Source organism: Salmo salar, chromosome 21 (genome assembly GCF_965601325.2).
Source record: "Salmo salar chromosome 21, fSalSal1, whole genome shotgun sequence".
NCBI classification, from domain to species: Eukaryota; Metazoa; Chordata; class Actinopteri; order Salmoniformes; family Salmonidae; genus Salmo; species Salmo salar.
Genome location: NC_138311.1, coordinates 42,696,389 through 42,720,979, shown reverse-complemented (window position 1 = coordinate 42,720,979; position 24,591 = coordinate 42,696,389). Strand labels below are relative to the sequence as shown.

Here is a 24,591-nt window from a genome sequence, read left to right as displayed (position 1 = left end):
TAGTTGTCTCTAAGACTTTCAGTGATGTGACCATCTCTTTTCCCCTGTGCAGGAAAGGATAGGCTGGAGGAAGGAGGCCTTCCACCTGCTGGTGTTTGCCACAGACGATGTGCCTCACCTGGCCTTGGACGGTAAGCTGGGGGGGCTGGTCCAGCCCCATGATGGGGAGTGCCACATGAATGAGAAGAATGAGTACAGTGGCTCCACCAAGATGGTAAGACAAGAGTCATGGTTACCATAGAGCTATAACATCACTGTCATTATAACATGGTTACTATAGAGCTAGAACATCACTGACATCATTATAACATGGTTACCATAGAGCTATAACATCACTGTCATTATAACATGGTTACTATAGAGCTATAATTTCACTGAAACATTATCATGGTTACTATAGAGCATCACTGACACCATAACATGGTTACTATAGAGCTATAACATCACTGACATCATTATAACATGGTTACTCTAGAGCTATAACATCACTGACATCATTATAACATGGTTACTCTAGAGCTGTAACATCACTGATATCATTATAACATGGTTACTCTAGAGCTGTAACATCACTGATATCATTATAACATGGTTACTCTAGAGCTGTAACATCACTGACATCATTATAACATGGTTACTCTAGAGCTGTAACATCACTGATATCATTATAACATGGTTACTCTAGAGCTGTAACATCACTGACATCATTATAACATGGTTACTCTAGAGCTGTAACATCACTGATATCATTATAACATGGTTACTCTAGAGCTATAGCATCACTGACATCATTATAACATGGTTACTCTAGAGCTGTAACATCACTGATATCATTATAACATGGTTACTCTAGAGCTGTAACATCACTGATATCATTATAACATGGTTACTCTAGAGCTGTAACATCACTGACATCATTATAACATGGTTACTCTAGAGCTGTAACATCACTGATATCATTATACCATGGTTACTATAGAGCTATAGCATCACTGACATCATTATAACATGGTTACTCTAGAGCTAGATCACTGACATCATTATAACATGGTTACTCTATAGCTGTAACGTGACTGACATCATTATAACATGGTTACTCTCGAGCAGGTATTCCCAAACTGGGGTACGCACAATGCCGTCAGGGGTACGCCAAATATTTTGTTTATTCACATTCAAAAAATATATATATATAATTAATAAATATATTATTTTGTCTTTTTTTACCCTTCACAATTTCAAACAGTCCATTTATATTTTCCAACGGGGCTATACATTTGGGTGAGGTTTTTTTATCTTGCCTGAGTAGCCTCGTTTCACTGCCAAAAATACAATTAAACCATCTAGTGTTCAGCGAAATAACAACACAATGTCAAATACAGGTAGCCTAGTCAAATAATTAACATCCAATCACATTAACCGTTACTCTCTCGCGGGAATTCCACTAACGGTCCGTATGGAGCCAAACGTAGCTGCTGCTCATGTTGATATCTGTACTGATGGCGCAAAAGCCATGACAGGGAGACATAGTGGAGTAGTAACGTGCGTGCAAGCAGTTGCTCCCGACGCTACTTGGGTACACTGCAGCATCCACCGAGAGGCTCTTGCTGCCAAGGGAATGCCTGACAGCTTGAAAGATGTTTTGGACACTAGTGAAAATGGTTAACTTTGTTAAAGCAAGGCCCCTGAACTCTCGTGTATTTTCTGCACTATGTAATGATATGGGCAGTGACCATGTAACGCTTTTACAACATACAGAAGTGCGCTGGTTATCAAGGGGCAAAGTATTGACACGTTGTTTTGAATTGAGAGACGAGCTTAAAGTTTTCTTTGCTGACCATCATTTTCACTTGTCTGACCGCTTGCATGATGACAAGTTTCTCACACAACTGGCCTATCTGGGTGATGTTTTTTCTCGCCTGAATGATCTGAATCTAGGATTACAGGGACTCTCCGCAACTATATTCAATATGCGGGACAAAATTGAGGCTATGATTAAGAAGTTGGAGCTCTTCTCTGTCTGCATTAACAAGAACAACACACAGGTCTTTCCATCATTGTATGATTTTTTTGTGTGCAAATGAACTCAATCTAATAGACAATGTCAAATGTGATATATCGAAGCACCTAAGTGAGTTGGGTGCACAATTACGCAGGTACTTTCCCGAAACGGATGACACAAACAACTGGATTCATTATCCCTTTAATGCCCTGCCTCCAGTCCACTTACCAATATCTGAACAAGAGAGCCTCATCGAAATTGCCACAAGCTGTTCTGTGAAAATGTAATTTAATCAGAAGAAAGCTTGGGAACCACTGCTCTAGAGCTATAACATCACTGACATCATTATAACATGGTTACTATAGTGCTATAAAAGCACTGACATCATAACATGGTTACTATAGTGCTAAAACATCACTGACATATTATAACATGGTTACTATAGTGCTATAACATCACTGACATCATTATAACATGGTTACTATAGTGCTATAACATCACTGACATCATTATAACATGGTTACTCTAGTGCTATAACATCACTGACATCATTATAACATGGTTACTATAGTGCTATAACATCACTGACATCATAACATGGTTACTATAGTGCTAGAACATCACTGACATCATCATAACATGGTTACTATAGTGCTATAACATCACTGACATAATAACATGGTTACTCTAGAGCGATATCATCACTGACATCATAACATGGTTACTCTAGAGCTAGAACATCACTGACATCATAACATGGTTACTATAGTGCTATAACATCACTGACATTATAACATGGTTACTCTAGTGCTATAACATCACTGACATCATTATAACATAGTTACTATAGTGCTATAACATCACTGACATTATAACATGGTTACTCTAGAGCTGTAACATCACTGACATAATAACATAGTTACTCTAGAGCTATAACATCACTGACATCATTATAACATGGTTACTATAGTGCTATAACATTACTGACATCATTATAACATGGTTACTATAGTGCTATAACATTACTGACATCATTATAACATGGTTACTCTAGAGCTTTAACATCACTGACATGATTATAACGTGGTTACTCTCAAGCTGTAACATCACTGACCTCATTATAACATGGTTATAATCCACATTGCCGTTGTGATATATTTCTTGGGTTATTCAATAGATATTGAAATTCCCTACTCAAGCGGCACCTCTCAAGAATGGACTTTGGTTTGCTTTGAGGTAAAGATAACTTCTCAGGCGCATTTTCCACCGCTGGTCTGATTCTTTGACGACCAGAGCCGAGCTATGTTTCTAAGAGGAAGAATGCAGTGTATTCTTTGAAGTATACTGGTTTGCTGAGTCTGCCTGGCTCTGCTTCCACTGGAGCTCCTGCTTACTTTATTGGGAACTCACTTCATGTCTTATTGCAGCTGCTTATCTCCTGACAGCCATAGGAAGTGCAAGTTAAAAGCTGTTATTATCTCAGGGAAAGTTCACATAGAAGTTAATTTAGACAACAGTTAGGCTGAGAGCTCAGCAGTGGTCCCATGTGGCTCAGTTGGTCGAGCATGGCACTTGCAATGCCAGGGTTGTGGGTTCGATTCCCACAGGGGACAAGTACGATAATGCATGCACTCACTACTTACTGTAAGTCGCTGTGGATAAGAGCGTCTGCTAAATTACTAAAATGTTAAATGTCTTGAGCGAGGACATAAAGAAATTCTAGAAGCCATGCTAAGCAGATTATTTTTTTCGTTTCGTTTGATTTAAACAAAGATATATTCATGCAGACAGTTTGAGTTTACATAGCTATCGCTATTTGTCCAAAGAGCTAATGCAATGAAAACATAATTAACATCATGTGAATTTCAATCAATCCAACTCAATAATATAAAAATTGGCTAAGTGAATAAAAGTATTCTGGTGGTTTCTCCCGGAATCGCTAAATGTTTCTATAGTTATATGCTCTGTGTCATTGGATGCTCTGGGCATTGTAGTCATATTACATCTGATCACATTAAGTTCAGTGGAGGTACTACAACACAAATCTAAAGAATTCAACATCCTTGGATCCTCAGCAACAGGCTAAGTAGGTTTCTCCTCTCTCATCTGATTGTGGGATGAAAGGAATACGCACTTCCTAGAACAGAGCTCTGTTTTTCAGGGAAACCGTCGAACTGGAGAAGGTGCAGAGGCAAATGTGTCACAGTCCATTTCAAGTGTAAATCTCACTGTTGATTGATTTGGATGTACACAATCATAAAGGCTTACTGAAGCCAAAAATCTCAAATCTGATTGTGAGAAAGTCATTAGTTATTCAATGCTTAAACATTTTCACTCATTCATACCTTGACTATAGCGAACATTTGACTTAAGTGGAAGTTAGCATTCACATTTTAATGCACAACTCTAGGGCAGAGCTGTAAATTCATAGGTCTAAACCACTTCAGTGTTCTTTGACCTTTCTGCTGGTGAGAAAGGAAATGTCAGGGGACTCTAACGTAAACACTACACTGGAATCAGGGGAGCAATCGCTTCTCTTCACTAACTTCCTGACGGGGTGAGATGGAAGCTAAACTAGTGAGAACTTTAAAGAAATGCCTCTAACATAAGATGTTTCTATGTATCCATGTCTCTGTAGGACTACCCCTCTCTGGCTCTACTGGGAGAGAAGCTGGCTGCAAACAACATCTATCTTATCTTCGCTGTGACAAAAAGGCTGTATGTCATTTACAAGGTATATTTTTTTTATTGAATTGTATGTTCAGTATTGAGATTAGCTGTGTGTACAGTTTGGTATGTATAGGGTCCTTTTGTGTAAATTCCTGCAAATATTTGTTTATTTAATAACATCTCTCCAATCTTGTGTTTATGCAGAATTTTACAGCACTCATACCTGGAACCACAGTGGAGATTCTGGATCAGGACTCCAAGAACATCATACAACTCATCGTTAATGCCTACAATGTAAGTAAAGGAGGGTTCTCTTCCATTTGGAGCACAGATTGTGTGTGCTTTAGAAGAAAAGAGAGTCTCAGCTGTCCTCTTTTGAAACGGATGTTGGTTGAAAACATTTTGAAACTAAGGGAAAAAGACAGGTATTCCCTGAACTTGTCATTTTTCCCTTTTGTGCCCTACTGAACATGACCCTGGTCTCTAGAGGAGAAGAGGAAGTGTTGAATGTTCATGTTTTAGCATTAGAGATGGATACCCTCACCCAGCCTTTCAATTTGTTGTGGGGTTGTGGGGGTTTACTTCTGTCACGCTACAGCCCTGTGTCTGTAACTCTGCACTAGTCTAGCACTTTATGGTCACAGAACAAGAAGGAGGTTTATGGCCCAAATCCCGAGACTGAGACCCTCCTGTTACTCCCCAGTCCACCACACAGGAAATAGACTCCAGCATTCCAGTACTTTGAAGGAAGGATTCTGGAAGGGTCTGAAAAGGGTTCTAGAAGTGCTGAAAGGCATCCACATTTTTGTGTATTTTAATCCAAGGAGTCAATTTGAGGGACAGAAGAGAAACTCATTGTGCAGCAGATTTAGTTTTTCATAAGGTTGATAAATATTTGTCCTGGCAACATTGCTGAGATGGTTCTAATTGAGGTCACTGCTATGCTGGAAAAACGGCAACAGACTGGTGTGCTAGGAGATTTGCATCTTGTCCTTGTTTAGAATTGTAATTTCATAGTCCCTTGGTTATATGGAACAAGAAACACCACATTTATAGAAAAAATAAGACCAGAGATTTAAATAGCCACCAGACTAATTGATGGGTCATGCTAAATCTATAATCTCCATTATACCAAAGTTAAGCCGGGCCTCTAATGATCTTGAATTATAATTTGACGTTAATGTTTATGATTGTCATAGCAGACACTCTCATAATCCATTCTCAAAGCATCCATCCATCTCCCGTCTTGTATTATTGTGCTGTGGTCTGTTGACTAAAACCTGACTCTAGGTCACCGTATATCTACTTTGCCACTGTGGTTCCTGTTTGGCCATAGAAGGGATCTTAAAGCCGGTCTGATTTGAGTGGTTAGGCTACATTGCCCCAGCCCCATTTCTCAGCTTACCAAACAAAGTGGCAGTCAGGCTGTTGAAATGACAGATTGTGTCTTTAATGTGCTGCAGGAAGGCAGTTACTGTAAATAATTCACTCTTTTGGACAAGTTGAGAGGAAACAACATTGAAGGGATGAAATAATGTCTTTCTCTGTGTTTTTTGAATATTTTTTTAAACCTAATAATTTTCTTGTTTTAGTCAAGTGTTCCTTAAAAACAATTCCAATCAAGCCGTGTCATTTTTGTCAATCAAGTATTTTACATTTTACATTTTTAGTCATTTAGCAGACGCTCTTATCCAGAGCGACTTACAGTAGTGAATGCATATATTTCATTAAAAAAAAAAAAAAGGTAAAAAATTTTTTTCTTTCTTTTTTTTTCGTACTGGTCCCCCGTGGGAATCGAACCCACAACCCTGGCGTTGCAAACACCATGCTCTACCAACTGAGCCACACGGGACCACTTTCTGTGTTTGAGAGGGAAAACTTGTTTTTGCATAGTTAAGTACACAATAGTTGATTTTAGAACTGGTAATTATGGCAAACAAAGTGTTGAGAATGTCAAATATGGATGACCACCAACGAGCAAAGTGTTGCCTATATTCTGTACATCTATTCACTTGTCAAGATACCACAACATTGGCTTCGTAGCACGGTCTTTATTGAGGGTGGTGCGGTTTCAATGCATAAGCAATTTAGCTATTTCAACACATTTTGTTATCAGAGAAGAAAAAGTTATTCTCAGTTCATTGTGTTCTTTTCCCAATATAGGCCAAAGCAAGTCAGAGCTCAGTCATGGGTATCTGTCTGTCAGTCAGGCATGGTTCAATCAATCATGGGTATCTGTCTGTCAGTCAGGCATGGTTCAATCAATCATGGGTATATGCCAGCCTGGCGTGGTTCTGATAACCCTCCTGTCACAGTTCTGTAGCTGTGATGCGTTGGAGAGAACACATACTCTCGTAAAATACGGACACGGCTGGCATGTAGCAGAAAAGCCACGCTATTGTACACACACTCCGTATCCATGCCAACCGAACCGCTGTGGGGTAGGATCATAAAAGACAGAATAAACCATTATAAACCTTGCTTAACCAAGGCATTTTATTCTCTCTCCAATTCTCCATGTTTCTCTCTTTTCCATCCCAACTGCTAACAGAAACAGATTGGATTACAGGCTCTTACTGGTTTCATTATAAAATGCTGAGTGGTGGTGTTTCTGAGTGGATCCAGTGCCAGGGGTACTGGAAGAATGTATCTAGGGTTGCACATTTTGGGGAATATTCAGAGGCGGAAACTTTCTATGGGAATTAATGGGAATATATGGGAATTAATATTAATACCATTTAAATGTAGATGTTTTTTTGCATTGGATATATTTACCATATCATATGGAGACAGAAACATAAACCTTTTACCTTATCATAAGTAGACATAATTGCAAATGATTAAATCCTTTCAATACAAATAAAAAAAACTATTTAGTTACGAATTGAACTTTAATTAAATGAGTTGACTCTTCACATGGGATAATTTCACTGAACAACAAAAGAAAGGGAATATTGAATGATCCATGTTATCTCCCAAAAACTTTTTCAACATACATCTGTAAAATGATAGTCTAGAAACTAAGGCTTTGGTTGTCTTCCTCTCAGGCTTCCAGTGCTTCTCCTTGGACCTGCTGAATGTCCACCTCTTGAACATCAGACTCTGAGGCCTTATCTTCACTGTCACTTTCCAACCTTGTTGAGGTGGGTCGTTGTCAGGCTCAAAAAGCCTCAAATTTGCCCAAATGGCCACCAATTTTTCAACCCTTGTATTGGTCAGCCTGTTGCGTGCTTTGGTGTGTGTGTTCCCAAACAAGGACGAGTTGCGCTCTGAGGCGGCTGATGTTGGTGGGATTTGGATGATGGAGGCAACAGGGGAAAGAGCCTCAGATCCACAAAGTCCCTTCCACCAGGTGGATGATGAGATATGTTGGCACAACTGCCATATTGCATCTCCATCCCAAAGCCCTTGCTTGGAAGTGTACTTCGCCAGACTGCCAAGAACCTTGACCTCATCCAGGCCAAGGTGGCGAGACACTGTAGTGATGACACCATAGGCCTTGCAGATCTCTGCATCAGACAGAATGCTCTTGCCAGAATACTTTGGGACCAACATGTACGCTGCGTCATGTATGGGCTTCAGGCAGAAGTCTTCACGCTTTTGATGTATTTCAGAACTGCAGTTTCCTCTGCTTGGAGCAGCAGTGAAGTGGGCAGGGCAGTACGGACTTCTTCTCTTACATCGCAAGCAGAGTCTGAACATCAGACAGGATAGCATTTTCTCCATCAATCCGTGCAATAGTTACTGCTATAGGTTTCAGGAGTTTCAGACTGCTTACCACTCTCTCCCAAAATACATCATCCATGAGGATCCTCTTGATGGGGCTGTCCATATCGGCAGACTGTGATATGGCCATTTCTTGGAGACTCCTTCCCCTCCAAGAGACTGTCAAACATGATGACAACACCACCCCAACGGGTGTTACTGGGCAGCTTCAATGTGGTGCTCTTATTCTTCTCACTTTGCTTGGTGAGGTAGAATGTTGCTATTAATTGATGACCCTTCACATACCTAACCATTTCCAATGATCTCTTGTAGAGTGTTACCATTGTTTCCAGTGCCATGATGTCCTTGAGGAGCAGATTCAATGCATGAGCAGCACAGCCAATGGGTGTGGTGTTAGGATAGGACTCCTCTACTTTAGACCAAGCAGCCTTCATGTTTGCAGCATTGTCTGTCACCAGTGCAAATACCTGCTGTGTTCCAAGGTCACTGCAATGTGAGACCGGTGTGTCTGTTGTCCCTTGTGTCTGTGGTCTTGTAGAATACTGGTTGAGGGGTGGAGATGATGTAGTTAATTATTCCTTGCCTACAAACATTCGACTACCCATCAGAGATGTCTGCTTTCTCTATGATTTGCTTGACCTTCACTTGAACTCTGTTGCACTGTGCATCCAGCAAATTAGTAGATAAAGCATGTCTGGTTGGAGGGGTGTATGCTGGGCGAAGAACATTCAGAAATCTCTTCCTATACACATTGCCTGTGAGCATCAGAGGTGAACCAGTTGCATACACAGCTCGAGCAAGACATTCATCAGCATTTCTCTGGCTACGTTCCTCCATTGATTAAAAAAAAACTTCTGATTCCAGGAGGACCATGAGCTGTTAATATCGATAAGGTGTCTGATTCCTAATTTTCACCGCGAATAGAAGTAGAGGGACTTTTGTCAGAGGTTGCTTGTTGTGAGCGCTGAGGGAACTTTATGCACTTGGCCATATGATTCTGCATCTTTATTGCATTCTTCACATATGATTTGGCACAGTATTTGCAAATGTACACAGCTTTTCCTTCTACATTAGCTGCAGTGAAACGTCTCCACATATCAGATAGTGCCCGTGGCGTTTTCCTGTAAAGATTAGAAAAGCATTGGTAAAAAAAAAACAAATACAGTTCCATGTACATGTAACCGATGTGAAATGGCTAGTTAGTTAGCGGTGGTGCGCGCTAATAGCGTTTCAATAGGTGACGTCACTCGCTCTGAGACTTGAAGTAGGGTTTCCCCTTGCGTTGCAAGGGCTGCGGCTTTTGTGGCGCGATGGGTAACGATGCTTCGTTGGTGTCAGTTGTGGATGTGTGCAAGGGTCCCTGGTTCGAGCCCAGGTTGGGGTGAAGAGAGGGACGGAGCCTACACTGTTACATTGATGCTGTTGACCCGGATCATTGGTTGCTGCGGAAAAGGAGGAGGTCAAAAGGGGGGTGAGTGTAACCGATGTGAAATGGCTAGATAGTTAGCGGTGGTGCGCGCTAATAGCGTTTCAATAGGTGACGTCACTCGCTCTGAGACTTGAAGTAGGGTTTCCCCTTGCGTTGCAAGGGCCGCGGCTTTTGTGGTGCGATGGGTAACAATGCTTCGTGGGTGTCAGTTGTTGATGTGTGCAAGGGTCCCTGGTTCGAGCCCAGGTTGGGGCGAAGAGAGGGACGGAACCTACACTGTTACATACAGATAAATAGTTAAGCAGTTAGACAACTCCTTTGTAAGATAAATGTTTTAAAATGAAACATGTATGGAAACAGGTGAATTAACACTCAGTTAGCGGGCTCAAGCAAGCTAAAACCCACATGGTAGCAAAAACTAACGAGTAGAAATTGTTAACAAGTTAGAAATGATTTAAACACACTTTGCTGTAGGCTACTATTTACTAGTTAACAAAAAATAATGTATGTTATAAAAAATATATTCACCCCACCCAGTATTGTAATCAAAACTTACCAGAAAGCATGTAGTCCTTGGCTCCGACAGTGTAGTAGTGGGGACTCAATAGCATCTCATTAGTGTGCAAGATCTTGAGAATCAGCTGTACATGTGATGGAAGAATGCACTGCACATGTGATGGAAGAATGCACTGTGCATGCAGAGGGTTGCAATTCCATTGAATTGGGGATAATTTAACCAAAATATGCCACAAGACTTAGAATTGCCTTCTGTGTATCCCACAAAAAAAAGGTTCACTGTTATAAGCTAACTTTTTTGATGAATTTAAGCAACATTCCCAAAATTCCCGGGCTTAGCTTCCCATGGAACATTTCCTGAAATTCCAGAAATTTACCGGAAAGTTTCCGACCCTTTGCAACCCTAAATGTAACATTCAAATAGTATATAAACCACCAGGGAACCTCTAATATACAGAGAAACTTTAACTCTCATGTGGTCTATTGATTAGTCTTTGATCAGACTTGTGTTTGGATAGTTGACCAGTGGACCATCTGTCTTGTTTTCAAATAAATCAAACATTTACTACTTTGATGTAAAGGTCAAAAATACTTATTCATAAGGGTTGTGTTTTTGTGTTCAAGGCATATGCTTTTGTGAGTTTATTCAAGCCTCTCTCTGTGTCCTCCCTCCAGAACATCCGATCCAAGGTGGAGCTGACCGTGTGGGATCAACCTGAAGACCTCAGTCTGTCCTTCACTGCCACCTGTCAGGACGGACAGCCTCTCCCCGGCCTCAGGAAGTGTGCCGACCTCAAGATTGGAGACACGGTGAGTCTTACATAGGCCTCCCGGCTTTCCTTGGATTTTCGCTATGTGGCCAAGCTGGAAAGTCAAAATTGGCTGTATCTTAAAAATGTATACAGAACAAAAATATAAACGCAACATGTGAAGTGCTGGTCCCATTTTTTATGAGCTGAAATAAAATATCCCAGAAATGTTCCATACGCACAAAAAATGTATTTCTCTAAAATGCTGTGCACAAATTTGTTTACATCCCTGTTGTGAGCATTTCTTCTTTGCCAAGATAATCCATCCACCTGAAAGGTGTGGTATATCAAGAAGCTGATTAAACAGCATGATCATTACACAGGTGCACCTTGTGCTGGGGACAATAAAAGTGTACTTTAAAATGTGCAGTTTTGTCACAACACAATGCCACAGATGTCTCAAATTTTAAGGGAGCATGAAATTGGCATGCTGACTACAGGAATATCCAACAGAGTTGTTGCCAGATAATTTAATGTTAATTTCTCGACCATAAGCCGCCTCCAACTTCGTTTAAGATAATTTGGCAGTACATCCAACCGGCCTCACAACCGCAGACCACGTGTAACCACTTCAGCCCAGGACCTCCACATCCATCTTCTTCACCTGCGGGATTGTCTGAGGAGGGTGGGTGCTGAGAAGTATTTCTGTCTGTAATAATGGCCTTTTGTGGGGAAAAACTCATTCTGATTGGCTGGGCCTGGCTCCCCAGTGCATGGACCTGGCTCCAAAGTGGGTGAGCCTATGTCTTCCCAGGCCCACCCATGGCTGCGCCCCTGCACAGTCATGTGAAATCCATTTCAATTGACTAATTTCCTTCTATGAATTGTAGTTCAGTAAAATATTTGAAATTGTTTTATATTTTTGTTCAGTATACATTACCAGTCAAAAGTTTGGACACACCTACTCATTCAAGGGTTTTTCTTTATTTTTACTATATTCTACATTGTAGAATAGTAGTGAAGACATCAAAACTAGGAAATAACACATATGGAATCATGTAGTAACCAAAAAAGGGTTAAACAAATCCAAATATATTTTATATTCTTCAAAGTAGCCACCCTTTTCCTTGATGACAGCTTTGCACACTCTTGGCATTCTCTTAACCAGCTTCACCTGAAATGCTTTTCCAACCGTCTTCAGTTCCCACATATGCTGAGCACTTGATGGCTGCTTTTCCTTCACTCTGCGGTCCAACTCATCCCAAACCATCTCAATTGGATTGAGGTCGGGTGATTGAGGAGGCCAGGTCATCTGATCCAGCAGTCCATCACTCTCCTTTTTGGTCAAATAGCCCTTACACAGCCTGGAGGTGTGTTGGGTCATTGTCCTGTTGAAAAACAAATGATAGTCCCACTAAGCATAAACCAGATGGAATGGCGTATCGCTGCAGAATGCTGTGGTAGCCATGCTGGTTAAGTGTGCCTTGAATTCTCAATAAATCACAGACAGAGTAACCAGCAAAGCACCATCACACCACCTCCTCCATGCTTCATGGTGGGAACCACACATGCGGAGATCCTCCGTTCACCTAATCTGCGTCTCACAAAGATACGACGGTTGGAATAAAAAATCTCAAATTTGGCCTCATTAGACCAAAGGACAGTTTTCCACCGGTCTAATGTCCATTGCTAGTGTTTCTTGGCCCAAGCAAGTTTCTTCTTATTATTGGTGTCCTTTAGTAGTGGTTTCTTTGCAGCAATTCTACCATGAATGCCTGATTTCACGCAGTGTCCTCTGAACAGTTCATGTTGAGATGTGTCTGTTACTTGAACTCTGTGAAGCATTTATTTGGGCTGCAATTTCTGAGGTTGGTAACTCTAATGAACTTATCCTCTGTTGCAGAGGTAACTCTCTGTCTTCCTTTCCTGTTGTGGTCCTCATGAGAGCCAGTTTCATCATAGGGCTTGATGGTTTTTGCGACTGCACTTGAAGAAACTTTCAAAGTTCTTGAAATGTTCCGTATTGACTGACCTTCATGTCTTAAAGTAATGATGGACTGTCGTTTCTCTTTGCTTATTTGAGCTGTCTATAACTGCACCATCGAGAGCATCCTGACGGGTTGCATCACTGCCTGGTATGGCAACTGTTCGTCATCTGACCGCAAGGCACTACAGAGGGTGGTGAATACGGCCCAGTACATCACCGGGGCCAAGCTTCCTGCCATGGCCCAAAACAGTGACTGGAAATGTTGTTTTATCATTAAAGTAACTACTTCACAAAATAACCTTCATTATCACTGGTGTTGACAATGGAAGGCTGCTGGTTTGTGATCCCATGTATATTATATCTCCTGCCGTTGTGGCCAAGTGTATGGCACTTATCCCCCCACAAAGTAAAATACTGCACTGATGGGCTACTGTATAAAACACATGTGGTCAACCCTCCATCTGGAGAGCTACTGAGTGTACAGGCTTTTTATCCAACCCTTTTTATAAATTTTTGGACAGAAAATTTCTGATTTTTGCAATGTTACGTAGATGGAAAAAAGCTGTCCTTGAAACAGTCTTGATATGTTCTTCAAAAGAGAGATCAGGGTCCAAAGTAACGCCGAGGTCCTTCACAGTTTTATTTGAGACGACTGTACAACCATCCAGATTAATTGTCATATTCAACAGAAGATCTCTTTGTTTCTTGGGACCTAGAACAAGCATCTCTGTTTTGACCGAGTTTAAAAGTAGAAAGGCTGTTAAGACTACACCAACACACTCCTTGTCTATCAGGCTCTGTCTCTCAGGGAGTATGTGTCACGCCCTGACCATAGAGAGCCCTTGGTTCTCTATGGTAAAGTAGGTCAGGGCGTGACTAGGGGGTGTTCTAGGTTTATTATTTCTCTGTTGGTGCTCTTGGTATGGTTCCCAATTAGAGGCAGTTGAGGTTCATTGTCTCTAATTGGGGATCATACTTAAGGGTTCCCTGTTTCCACCTGCTTTGTGGGATTTTGTTTTAAGTTAGTGCATGTAGCACGTCTGATGTCATGGTTCGGTGATTGTTTGTTTCTTTTTGTTTGGAAGTTTCGCTTAAATAAATATGTGGAACTTTAATCACGCTGCGCCTTGGTCCGTCTCTCCACACAGCCGTGACAGTATGTTGTTGAATGCCACAGTGAAGGAGACAAAGTACAGTCTAGAGGCATTTTAATCGCATACTGTAGGACATTTCTCCTTGGTAGCAATGATCTCTCAAATGTGAAGACAACATCTTCAGGGTTAGGAGAATCTAATAGAATTTACCACATATAATTTTGTCTTCAAATTCAAAGAGTACAATCAAATGTCATTGTCAAAGATGAGAATAGTTTTCCCCTGAGTAAAGGAGATTGTCCTGCTGGGCTACCGTTTACAACATCTTCTTAAAATTAGTGTGTTTTGGCAGCCAGCGTATCACAGCTGTATCAACTTTTGCTCATGCACGCAAGCACCCCCCCCCCCCCACTTCATTTCTCTCAACCGCTGAGCTAACAGGCCAACTGTGTTATGCAGTCAACTCTTTCATTGAGACAAACTGTGGTGAATCATCTGCTGCTCCCTCTAGTCCACTTCTCTATTCCAGCCCTCTCTCCCAATCACAGCAGTGATGTCCTGTGATTTGCAGATGGCTCTGAGAGCTATGGCAGCTCTGCTTCTAGCTCCTAAGCAACTTTTCTTAGGAGCCATTTTATTTTTTGTGTGTTATTTCTTACATTATTAGCCCAGATTTTGTTTTGTGTTATTACATACAGCCAGAAAGAACTTTTGGATATCATAGCAGTGGTAACTCACCAGCATTACGACCAGGTGTGCGACTTTCCCGAGTTGGATCCTTTGTTCGTACCCTGCAGGGCAATTGAACTTGTTCCAGAGGCTGCTCCGAAACACCGCCGGCGGGGAAGAGGTATTCGGAGTGGACTTCTAGTCCGACTCGGGAGGCGTGCACACCATCCACCGCTTTCGAGTATATTACTCGCTGGTGTTGAGTCTCTGGATAATAAAGTGGATGAGCTCAGGGCGAGGATCTCTTTCCAGAGAGACATCAGGGATTGTGGCATACTCTGTTAGACGGGAACATGGCTCTCTCGGGATGTACTGTCCCCGTCCATACAGCCATCTGGGTTCTCAGTACATAGCGCAGACAGGAATAAAGAACTCTCCGGGAAGAAGAAAGGAAGGGGTGTATGTTTTATGATTAAGTACTCATGGTGTGATTGTGATAACGTACAGAAACTCAAGTCCTTCTGTTCACCCGCCCTATAATACCTCACAATCAAATGCCGACCGTATTGCCTCCCAAGATAATTCTCTTCGGTTATAGTCACAGCCGTGTATATTCCCCCTCAAGCCGATACCACGACGGCCCTCAAAGAACTACACTGGACTTTATGCAAACTGGTAACCACATATCCTGAGGCTGCATGTATTATAGCTGGGGATTTAAACAAAGCAAATTAGAGGAAAATGCTACCGAAGTTCTACCAACACCTTGACTCAGGCCCTCCCCCACCCTCCCTTCAGCAAATCTGATTATGACTCCATTTTGCTCCTCCCTTCCTATAGGCAGAAACTCAAACAGGAGATACCTGTGCTAAGGTCTATTCAAAGCTGGTCTGACCAATCGGAATCCATGCGTCAATATTGTTTTGATCACACACACTGGGATATGTTCCGGGTAGCCTCTAAGAATAGCATCGACGGATACAGTGACTGAGTTCATCAGGAAATGTGTAGGGGATGTTATACCCACTGTAACTATTAAAACCTACCCTAACCAGAAACCGTGGATAGATGGCGGCATTCGCACAAAACTGAAAGCGCGAACCATTGCATTTAACCATGGCAAGGTGACTGGGAATATGGCCAAATACAAACAGTGTAGTTATTCCCTTCATAAGGCAATCAAACAAGCAAAACGTCAGTACAGAGACACAAAGTGGAGTCACAATTCAACAACACGAGACGTATGTGGCAGGGTCTACAGACAATCACGGACTACAAAGGGAAAACCAGCCACGTTGTGGACAGACGTCTTGCTTCCTGACAAGCTAAACTCCTTCTTCGCCCACTTTGAGGATAACACAGTGGACTGTGGGCTCTCTTTCTCTGTGGCCGACATGAGTGAGACATTTAAGCGTGTTAACCCTTGCAAAGCTGCCGGGCCAGACGGCACCCGTAGCCGGGTCCTCAGAGCATGCGCAGACCAGCTGGCTGGTGTGTTTATGGACATATTCAATCAATCCCTATCCCAGTCGGCTGTCCCCACATGCTTTAAGATAGCCTAGCCATCTGGACAAGAGGAATACGTATGTAAGAATGCTGTTCATTGACTACAGCTCAGCATTCAACACAATAGTAACTCATCATTAAGTTGGAGTTCCTGGGTCTTGACCCCGCCCTGTGCAACTGGGTCCTGGACATCCTGACGGGCCGCCCCCAGGTGGTGAGGGTAGGAAACAACATCTCCACTGCACTGATCCTCAACACTGGGGCCCCACAAGGGTGCGTTCTCAGCCCCCTCCTGTTCACCCATGACTGTGTGGCCATTCACACCTCCAACTCAGTAATCAAGTGTGCAGAGGACACAACAGTGGTAGGCTTGATTACCAACAGCGATGAGACAGCCTACAGGGAGGAAGTGAGGGCCCTCGGAGTGTGGTGTCAGGAAAATAACCTCTCACTCAATGTCAGCAAAACAAAAGAGATCGTGGACTTCAAGAAACAGCAAAGGGAGCACCACCCTATCCACATTGACGTGACAGCAGTGGAGAAGGTGGAACGTTTTTCACACTGTCCTATCCCATCTGGAGAAGAGGAATACCTATGTAAGAATGCTGTTCATTGACTATAGCTCAGCATTCAACACCATATTACCCTCCAAGCTCATCATTAAGCATGGGGCCCTGGGTCTGAACCCCGCCCTATGCAACTGGGTCCTGGACTTCCTGACGGGTCGACCCCCAGGTGGTGAAGGTAGGAAACAACACCTCCACTTCGCTGATCCTCAACACTGGGACCCCACAAGGGTGTGTGCCTAGCCTCCTCTTGTACTCCCTGTTCACCCATGACTGCATGGCCTTGTACATCTCCAACACAACAGTAGTAGGCCTGATTACCAACAATGACGAGACAGCTTACAGGGAATAGGGGAGTGCCCTGGGAAACTGGTGCCAGGAAAATAAATAACCTCTCACTCAACGTCAACAAAACAAAGGAGCTGATCGTGGACTTCAGGAAACAGCAGAGGGAGCATGCCCCTATCCACATCGATGGGACCGCAGTGGAGAAGCTTCCAGTTCCTTGGCGTACACATCACTGACGATCTGAAATGGTCCACCCACACAGACAGTGTGGTGAAGAAGGCGCAACAGTGCCTCTTCAAACTCAGGAGGCTGAAGACATTTGGCTTGGCCCCTAAAACCCTCACAAACATTTAGAGATGCACAATTGAGAGCATCTTGTCGGGCTCTATCACCACCTGGTATGGCAACTGCACTGCCCGCAGCGGCAGGGCTCTCCATAGGGTGGTGTGGTCTGCCAAACGCATCACCGGGGGCAAACTACCTGCCCTCCAGGACTGAAAAACAGTTCTTATCATCAGACCTGTTAAATAGCCATCACTAGCCGGCTTCCACCCGGTTAAGCAATCCTGCACCTCAGAGGCTGATGCCCTATATACAGTTGAAGTCGTAAGTTTCATACACCTTAGCCAAATACATTTAAACTCTGTTTTTCACAATTCCTGACATTTAATCATGGTAAAACATTCCCTGTATTAGGTCAGTTAGGATCACCACTTTATTTTAAGTATGTGAAATGTCAGAATAATAGTAGAGAGAGTGATTTATTTCAGCTTTTATTTCTTTCATCACATTCCCAGTGGGTCAGAAGTTTACATACACTCAATTAGTGTTTGGTAGCATTGCCTTTAAATTGTTTAACTTGGGTCAATTGTTTAACCCCTGTGCGGCCTCGGGACGGACATCCAGCGAAAAATCATATCGCCATTAGCGTAACAAAATGTAAAAAAAAAAAGAAAAATTAACTTTTTTTTTCTCAAATTATATCGTTTTATAGATACACCTCTCCTGAATCGAACCACGTTGTCCGATTTCAAAAAGGCTTTACAGCAAAAGCAAAACATTAGATTATGTTAGAGGAGTATATCGTAAAAGTAGCCACATAGCCTTTTTCCAACCAACCACATGCATCACAAATAACCAAAAAACAGCTAAATGCAGCACTAACCTTTGACAATCTTCATCAGATGACACACCTAGGACATCATGTTACACAATACATGCATTCTTTTGTTCGATAAAGTTGATATTTATATATAAAAACAGCATTTTACGTCGGTGCGTAACGTTGACTAACTATTTTCCCTCAAATGCATCCGATGAAACAGAGCTACAATTTACTAAATTACTATTCGAAAACATTTTTAAAATGTAATATTGTCATTCTAAGATTTATAGATGAATATCTCTTGAAAGCACCTGTAATGCCAGATTTAAAATTAACTTTACTGGGTAATCATACTTTGCGATGAAAGGGGATGCGATACTCTGAAAAATAGGCTAACGTTACAGGTCAGCGCCATCTTGGAACAATCGCATATCACATCTAGTCTTGTATAATATTGTCAATAATCCCTTACCTTTGGTTGTCTTCATCAGAAAGCACTTCCAGGAATCCCAGGTCCACAAGAAATGTATTTTCATTAGAAAAAATTACTCCTTTATGTTCCAAGAGCTTGTTCTTGTTAGCGCGTCTGAAGGCTAATCCAAATGCTCCGTCGGCCACGGGACAGCCATTTCGAGAAAATGCATTTTTTTCCCCATTTAGGTTCGTTCAAACATGTCAAACGTATAACATAAATCTCCAGGGCGTTTTTCAACAAGAGAGCCAATAAGATTCGAGGGGGACGATTGCATTGTGTTTCAAAACGTTTCGAAAGGGGAGGGTAACCAGGGGCGCCGGCGTCATAATGGTGATGGCCCTCTCCGTGTGACCACATTCCACAGCGTCTCATTCATTCAGTTTTAACAGTAGGAGACTCAAACCACTTTGTAAAGACTGGGGACATCTAGTGGAAGCAATAGGAAGTGCTCAATGAACCATAGCTCACGGTGTGATTAATAGGCAACGTGATGAAGTTGAGTCCGCAATTCAGAATTCCACTTCCTGTTTCCATCTGTCTCGGGGTTTTGCCTGCCATATGAGTTCTGTTATACTCACAGACACCATTCAAACAGTTTTAGAAACTTTCGGGTGTTTTCTATCCACAAGTATTAATTATATGCATATCCTAGCTTCTGAGTTTGAGTAGTAGGCCGTTTAAAATGGGCATACATTTTTTTCAAAATGCGCTGTGGCGTCCCCTATCCTAGGCGACCGTCGAGGTTAACTTCCACAAGCTTCCCACAATAAGTTGGGTGAATTTTGGCCCATTCCTCCTGACAGAGCTGGTGTAACTGAGTCAGGTTTGTAGGCCTCCTTGCTCGCACACGCTTTTTCAATTCTGCCCACAAATGTCTATAGGATTGAGGTCAGGGCTTTGTGATGGCCACTCCAATACCTTGACTTTGTTGTTCTTAAGTCATTTTGCCACAACTTTCAAAGTATGCTTGGGGTCATTGTCCATTTGGAAGACCCATTTGCGACCAAGCTTGAACTTCCTGACTGATGTCTTGAGATGTTGCTTCAATATATCCACATCATTTTCCTATCTCATGATGCCATCTATTTTGTGAAGTGCACCAGTCCCTCCTGCAGCAAAGCACCCCCACAGCATGATGCTGCCACCCCCGTGCTTCACGGTTGGGATGGTGTTCTTCGGCTTGCAAGCCTCACCCTTTTTCGTCCAAACATAACGATGGACATTATGGCCAAACAGTTCTATTTTTGTTTCATCAGACCAGAGGACATTTCTCCAAAAGTACGATCTTTGTCCCCATATGCAGTTGCAAACCGTAGTCTGGCTTTTTTATGGTGGTTTTGGAGCAGTGGCTTCTTCCTTGCTGAGTGGCCTTTCAGATTATTTCGATATAGTACTCGTTTTACTGTGGATATAGATACTTTTGTACCAGTTTCCTCCAGCATCTTCACAAGGTCCTTTGCTGTTGTTCTGGGATTGATTTGCACTTTTTGCACCAAAGTACGTTCATCTCTATTAGACAGAACGCGTCTCCTTCCTGAGCGGTATGACGGCTGTGTGGTCCCATGGTGTTTATACTTGCGTACTATTGTTTGTCCAGATGAACGTGGTACCTTCAGGCATTTTGTAAATTGCTCCCAAGGATGAACCAGACTTGTGGAGGTCAAATTTGTTTTTCTGATGTCTTGGCTGATTTCTTTTCATTTTCCCATGATGTCAAGCACAGAGGCACTGAGTTTGAAGGTAGGCCTTGAAATACATCCACAGGTACACCTCCAATTGACTCAAATTATGTCAATTACCCTATCAGAAGCTTCTAAAGCCATGACATAATTTTCTGGAATTTTCCAAGCTGTTTAAAGGCACAGTCAACTTAGTGTATGTAAACTTCGGACCCACTGGAATTGTGATACAGTGAATTATAAGTGAAATAATCTGTCTGTAAACAATTGTTGAAAAAATGTATTGTGTCATGCACAAAGTAGATGTCCTAACCGACTTGCCAAAACTATAGTTTGTTGACAAGAAATTTGTGGAGTGGTTGAAAAACGAGTTTTAATGACTCCAACCTAAGTGTATGTAAACTTCCGACTTCAACTGTACATAGACATGGAATCACTGGCCATTTTAACAATGGAACACTAGCCACTTTAATAATGTTTAAATAATGTTTACATACTGCTTTACTCATCTCATGTGTATATACTGTATTCTATTCTACTGTATTTTAGTCAATGCCATGCCGACATTGCTCAATCTAATATTTATATATTTTCATTCTTTTACTTTTAGGTGTGTGTGTGTGTGTGTGTGTGTGTGTGTGTGTGTGTGTATTGTGAATTGTTTTTAGATATTACTGCACTGTTGGAGCTGGGAACACAAGCATTTCGCTACACCCGTAATAACATCTGCTAAATATGTGTATGTGACCAATAAACTTTGATTTGATTTGGTTCCCCGTCTTTTTACTCCAGCAGCTTTATCTCATGGCTACTAGTTTCCCTAATGAGCCAGAGTTTGAATGAGCTAAGTTACTCGTGACTCACATGTCCCCTAAATCTCATTACCTCGTTAGGAAGAGGACTAGCTGTAGTGGTCGAGGAAGAGAGACGGGCCGACAGGCTTTCCATGTGTTACTCTGTAGTGGACGAGGAAGAGCGACGGTCGGACAGGCTTTCCATGTGTTGCGCTGTAGTGGACGAGGTAGAGAGACTGGCTGACAGGTCTTCCATGTGTTATGCTGCAGTGGACGAGGTAGAGGGACTGCCCAGGAGGAACACCCCACTGTTCTGCAGTCATGTCCGGTTCTTCAGCCATGAATGTTGTGATGCTGGTGCATGTGGAATAAAGTTGTTTTGTCGATTGTCTTTCTTACATGACTCGTGTTTCCTTGGTAGCTTAGAGTACCACCTAGGTTTGGTTTGGAAAGGTGTCGCAGGGTGATGATGTCATGACTGTTTACTCCTCCACAAAGCCACTCCAACACACATTGCTTATTATCATGCAGCAGTTTTGTATTAGTCTTTCCTCCGCCTTCGAAGCGTACAGGATTGTTCAGTCTTTTAGGACACACAGAGGCTCTCTCAGCATGGTCTCTGACCTCTTCATCACTAGGCCTGTTGATGTTCACTTCTTATTGAACGAGAAAGGCTAACCCTGAGATGCGTCTGTAAACTCCTATGGCATCTAATAACGTAGAAGTCAAATTAAAAATGTATTGGTCACATACACATGGTTAGCAGATGTTAATGCGAGTGTAACGAAATGCTTGTGCTTCTAATTCCGACAATGCAGTAAAATCTAACAAGTAATCTAACAATTCCCCAACAACTACCTAATACACACTAATCTAAACTAGTGAATGTGAATATGTACATATAAATATATGGATGAGCGATGGTCTACAGCCAGGTCTCAGGGTTAGAGGAACTGGAGAAAGAAGATATAGCCAAGGAAACACAGGGCTCTGCTCTGTCCCCAAAAGACTCAGATCTGTGCGTTACGTGTGGAGCTAAAGCCAACATCAACACAGCCCTAATGTCCAAGTGTTTGGCTTTGGGGCTGCAATCCAAGAGGCTGTGGGCGTTAGAGTCTTTGCTGGGAGCTGAACCCCTCACATCTTCACATCCCACGACCCCTCAGGCCTCCTGCGGACTGATGTAGTGCTCCTTCCCTTATCTGGAACCACTGGGATGCGGATGAGTGGCTCCCAAAGATGGCGCCGTACTGGATGGCCGCCGTTTTGCAAGCTCCTCTTTCCTCTATTCCTCCATTCTACTAGTCACTCAATAATAAGATGGATGACCTCCGATCGTGGATTTGCTACCAACGGGACTCTCGAAACTGCATTATTCTTTGCTTTTAAAAAACATGGGTGTCGGACAAAATACTCCCCCATGGCTATACAACTCAATGGATTCTCAATTCATCGGGCGGACAGGACAGTGGAGTCGGGGAAATTGGGGGGGGGGGGGGGGGGGGTCCTCTACATATCACCAACTGGTGTGATAACTCCAGCATGGTGGAAGTGTCGACCCACTGTTCACCTGTCTTGGAATACCTGATGGTCAAATGGTAGAGGGAGTTTTCAGTTGTTATCATGACTTGCATACATTCCACCTCAGGACAAGAAAAATAACAAGCTGGCACTTACTGAACTGTTCAAGGCTATAAACAAGCAAGAAACTCTACATCCAGAGGCTGCCTTTCTGGTTGCCGGCGATTTTAATTCCGCATCACTGAGACACGTGATGCCCAACTTCCATCAATACATCTCCAACGCCACTAGGGGTGATAAAGTCCTAGACCACTGTTATTCTACCCATAAGCAAGCATACAAGGCCCTCCCTCGTCCGGCATTCGGCAATTCAGATCATGACTCCTGCTTGCTATTTACAAGCAGAAACTCAAACAGGAAGTACCCGTGACTCCCTCCGTTGAGAAATGATCACCAGAATCTGAGATTATTCTAAAGGACTGCTTTAGAATCCTTTAGATTCTAAAGCTGATTGGAATATGTTTAGAGACTCTGCCGATAACATTGACAAGCTAACCACCTCTGTCACCAGCTTCATTAGAAAGTGTATTGGCGACGTTGTCCCCATGGTGAGGGTTCGCTGCTTCCCCCATCAAAAGCCCTGGATTAATCCAGAGGTTTGCGGTAAACTAAAGGACAGGGCTGCCAGACACAGAGCTATCATAGACAACCCTGAGGCTACGGCCGAGGACAGGAATAAGTACAAGAAGTCCCATTATGACCTCCGCAAAGTCATCAAACGTGAAAAAGGACAATATGGGAATAAGGTGGAATCATACTACACAGCCTCCGACCCCCACCGCATGTGGCAGGGGCTACAGTCCATTATGGATTACAAAGGAAGACGACTGTATTCACGCGTTGACAACAACAACATCGTGCCGGGTGTGAGGGCCGTCACCGATTTAGAGGATTGGGTGATCTCGCTCTCTGTGGCTGACGTGAGGAAGGTCTTTAATCAGGTCAACACTCGCAAGGCCGCGGGGCCCGATGGTATTCCAGGGCGCATTCTCAGAGCTTGTGCATAACTGCTGGCAAGCATATTCATGGTGATTTTCAACCTGTTTATCTTATATCCTGTTGCCTAGTCACCTTACCCTTATAGATATCTACCTCCATCACCCCTGAACATTGTAAATATGGTATTGGAACTGGCCCTGTATATAGTATGATTACCCCTATACATATCTACCTCCATCACTCCAGTATTCCTGAACATTGTAAATATGGTATTGGAACTGACCCTGTATATAATATGCTTACTTACTTACTGTGTTCTTCTTATTTCTTGTTTTTTTCCGGTCTTACATTGTTATTGATTTATTGCATTGTTAGGTTTTGAGTTTGCAAGAAAGGCTTTTCACTGTACTTAAACGTTGAGTGAACCTTCTCAGACAAGTCATTGGACTTCTTCTAGTGCTGCATGTGTTACTCTCATATTGTTGGCCATATTGTGTAGATTAGTTTTCCTCGTTGCTGAATTTTGGTGATTAAAGGAACCATACTTATCCAGAGGTATGTTTGGTTGAACATATTGAAAAGTCAACCACATTTCTTATGAGTTCTATTAGATGTTATTGAAGTCGATCCTTATGTTTTCTTTGGGCTGTATTTCCCCATTTTTTAGTTTTGTCTGTTTGTTTCGTTTTGCCTCTGGCACTTTAGAATACACTCCAAGGTTTCATGGAAGGTGATGATATGAAACTGACATGTATTCTGTTGTTTTGTAGATTTATGGTACTATTTAACTGGGGGGATTCACGCCAGTATCCCATCTAA

At 42.4% G+C, this 24,591-nt stretch overlaps 1 protein-coding gene across 2 annotated transcripts in view; it reads left to right on the top strand.

The window, feature by feature from the left end:
- Window positions 1-24,591, top strand: part of LOC106582337 (integrin beta-5) — a 101,438-nt gene that overhangs the window by 4,816 nt on the left and 72,031 nt on the right. For both annotated transcript variants that reach the window (XM_045704805.2, XM_014165323.3), the window contains exons 6-9: window positions 53-214; window positions 4,638-4,733; window positions 4,874-4,963; window positions 11,016-11,150. In XM_045704805.2, coding sequence (XP_045560761.1) covers window positions 53-214; window positions 4,638-4,733; window positions 4,874-4,963; window positions 11,016-11,150 — 483 coding nt within the window. The remainder of the gene's footprint in view (window positions 1-52; window positions 215-4,637; window positions 4,734-4,873; window positions 4,964-11,015; window positions 11,151-24,591) is intronic.